Genomic DNA, 2458 nt, shown 5'->3' with positions numbered 1-2458 from the left:
GAGGGTGACTACAACTGGAAGATCCTTGCCGACAACTACAACGAGTGCTACCACTGCAAAGTCGCTCACCGTGATATCCCCACCATCGCCGACCTCAACTCTTACTGGGTCGAGACCCAGAAACAGTACATCCAGCACTTTGGTGCCCAGCGACAGGATCAGATTGACCGTGGTTTCCGCATCGCTGTCACATACTACCTCCCCAACGCTTCCACCAACATCTCTCCTCACTTCTTCATGATCCAGCGCTTCGTTCCCCACAGCCCTACCCGCTCCACCATGCGCTACGAATTCTTCCGCAACAAGAACTCCAGCGACGATGACTTCACTCTCATCACTGAGCTCTACAAGCGTGTCATGTCGGAGGACAAGTACCTCTGCGCCAATGCCCAGAAGAACGTCAACGCCGGTGTCTTTATCAACGGCGAGATGCACCCCGAGATGGAGCAGGGCCCTCTCTTCTTCCAGCAGAGCGTCCGCTCCCTTCTCCAAGAGCACCACAAGAAGGAGCAAGAGGCTGGCAAGGAGATCTGGCCCGCCCAGCAGGAGGTTCCCACAACAATCATCAGCACCAAGACCAACGGCCAAACAAACTACTCGTCTGGAATCGACTTGAGAGCAGCTAAGAAGTTCATTGTTGTCTAAACAGTCGGACATTTCTTGATGATGATGATTTACTGATTTCTCTTTGCTTTGGAGGATTTTGCAAGACAAAAGCGAGTTTCATGTTTTTTACTACTACAAAGATTGCATTTGCTTTACTTTACGATACATTATGACTTTAGCAGATGCCTAATTAGTTTACTATAGCATCCTGCATACATCTCTAGACGAAATTGAGAACTACATTTTAGAAACACTTTACTTTTCGATGTGCTATTGTGACTTGATCTGGTGATATCTGCAAGAGAATCTAGAGAAAGCGGTGAGCTCTCGGTGAAGAGATAAGCAGCTTCGAACTTGACCTTGGTGTGCACACAGATGATAAGACTGCGAGGCTGAAACGGACCGGGATGCCGTGCTGTTTATTATGATAAGCCGGTATCCGATCGACATGGTGTCCGCCTGAGTGTGCTAGTCCGGACAAGAATGTCCTGGGGTCATATCACCGAAAGCTTAAATCGAGATTGTCTTGCTTGGCCTTGGGGTACTGATAACCCCCCCTCCAGGGCTCGAGGTAGGCCAATCAGTCTACATCCTCGCATTGCACGACCCCGAATTCGTATGTGGAATACTTGTCTCGTTTTTGTGTGTAGCGCTAATCATGCAGCACTTGTTGGACTGTTGCCCTCCCAAGAAAGGGCACATACGAGAATTTTTGTCTGTGCCTGATCAGGCTTGAAGTCGAGAATCTGTGAGACTCGATACCGATCAAGATAGCACACCATTAGAAAAAGATCGAGGATCGATCAGGTCCTTGTCATGAGATACCCCCAAATGGCTGGATGGATGGTGATACTAAATGCAACATTTGTTACGTCGTTGATTCAGCCTTTCCACGTCATGTATTGAAGTCAGTTTGCTGTCATTGTTGCGCAGCGATATCGCAACAGCTCACGAATCCCTATCCGAGCCCAGACTAGTACCGTTTATCACCAAAAGTGAGTTGTCGCCTTTCGCTTGTGAGCAATAGCATGACGGTACACCCGACTTTTTGTTCTCCATGCAACCACTAATAAGAGCAATACGAAAAATAACACAAGGCTTTTTAGAGTTTGGGGGAAATAAAAGACGTGGCTTTTCATATTCACAACCACCTACAAGTTAATGCAACAACCATCGGTGATGCATCGCCCGCAATGAGATATCGACTAAAATTTCGAGGTCCCTCAAGAACAGTGGTCTCTTATATCCCATAATTTAATTTGATGATAGTTTGCGATGACTCTTCGCATTCGACAGCATTGACAGCGAGATAGTGTTACCAACGACTTCTCGCAATGTAACAGCCCTTGCCGTAGGAGGATAAATGGATAGTTGTGTATCTGAAAGACTGGAAGACAGACAAATGCGAATTTCTACATAATACACGATAGAATCAAAGTCTGGACTACGAAATCGACCATGCGACTCATTGGCATCGGTGGTCAAAGTCCGCCGCACTTACACTTGGTTGCCGCCACGGCATCATACAAGCATCGCGAGGATACTAATCAGCCTTGTGAGATTCGGACTAGCTTTCACACCTAGTAGCACTTTCAGCTGTCCTCTAGTAACTCATTATAGTCATCTCTACCCGTTTTGTGAATTAGCCAAACACGATAGGTTGCAGTGACGATGCGAAGCTAAATTAAGGTGCAAGGTAGTGAGTGATATGAAGTTTCGGCTGCTGTTTGGCCGATTTGTACTGTTGTGGACGGGAATAGTAACGCTTGCTACTCGGGCAGTCAGTGTATCGACCATCCAGACATCTTGTTCCCATGGAATGTCGATATGACCTAGGCTGATGGAGATCTGT

The 2458-nt window shown here is 47.1% G+C and overlaps 1 protein-coding gene across 1 annotated transcript; it reads left to right on the top strand.

Annotated features, from left to right (window-relative positions):
- Positions 1 to 279: 279 nt before the first annotated feature.
- On the top strand, positions 280 to 645 carry FGSG_12438 (uncharacterized protein; the record flags this gene model as incomplete). Its single annotated transcript, XM_011324003.1, has 1 exon — positions 280 to 645. The coding sequence occupies one exon, from the start codon at positions 280 to 282 to the stop codon at positions 643 to 645; it is 366 nt and encodes a 121-aa protein (XP_011322305.1).
- Positions 646 to 2458: the final 1813 nt, after the last annotated feature.

The sequence above is a fragment of the Fusarium graminearum genome, chromosome 2, assembly GCF_000240135.3.
Source record: "Fusarium graminearum PH-1 chromosome 2, whole genome shotgun sequence".
NCBI classification, from domain to species: domain Eukaryota; kingdom Fungi; phylum Ascomycota; class Sordariomycetes; order Hypocreales; family Nectriaceae; genus Fusarium; species Fusarium graminearum.
The sequence above is the reverse complement of the archived record's forward strand: the minus strand, read 5'-3'. Positions and strand labels throughout refer to the sequence as shown.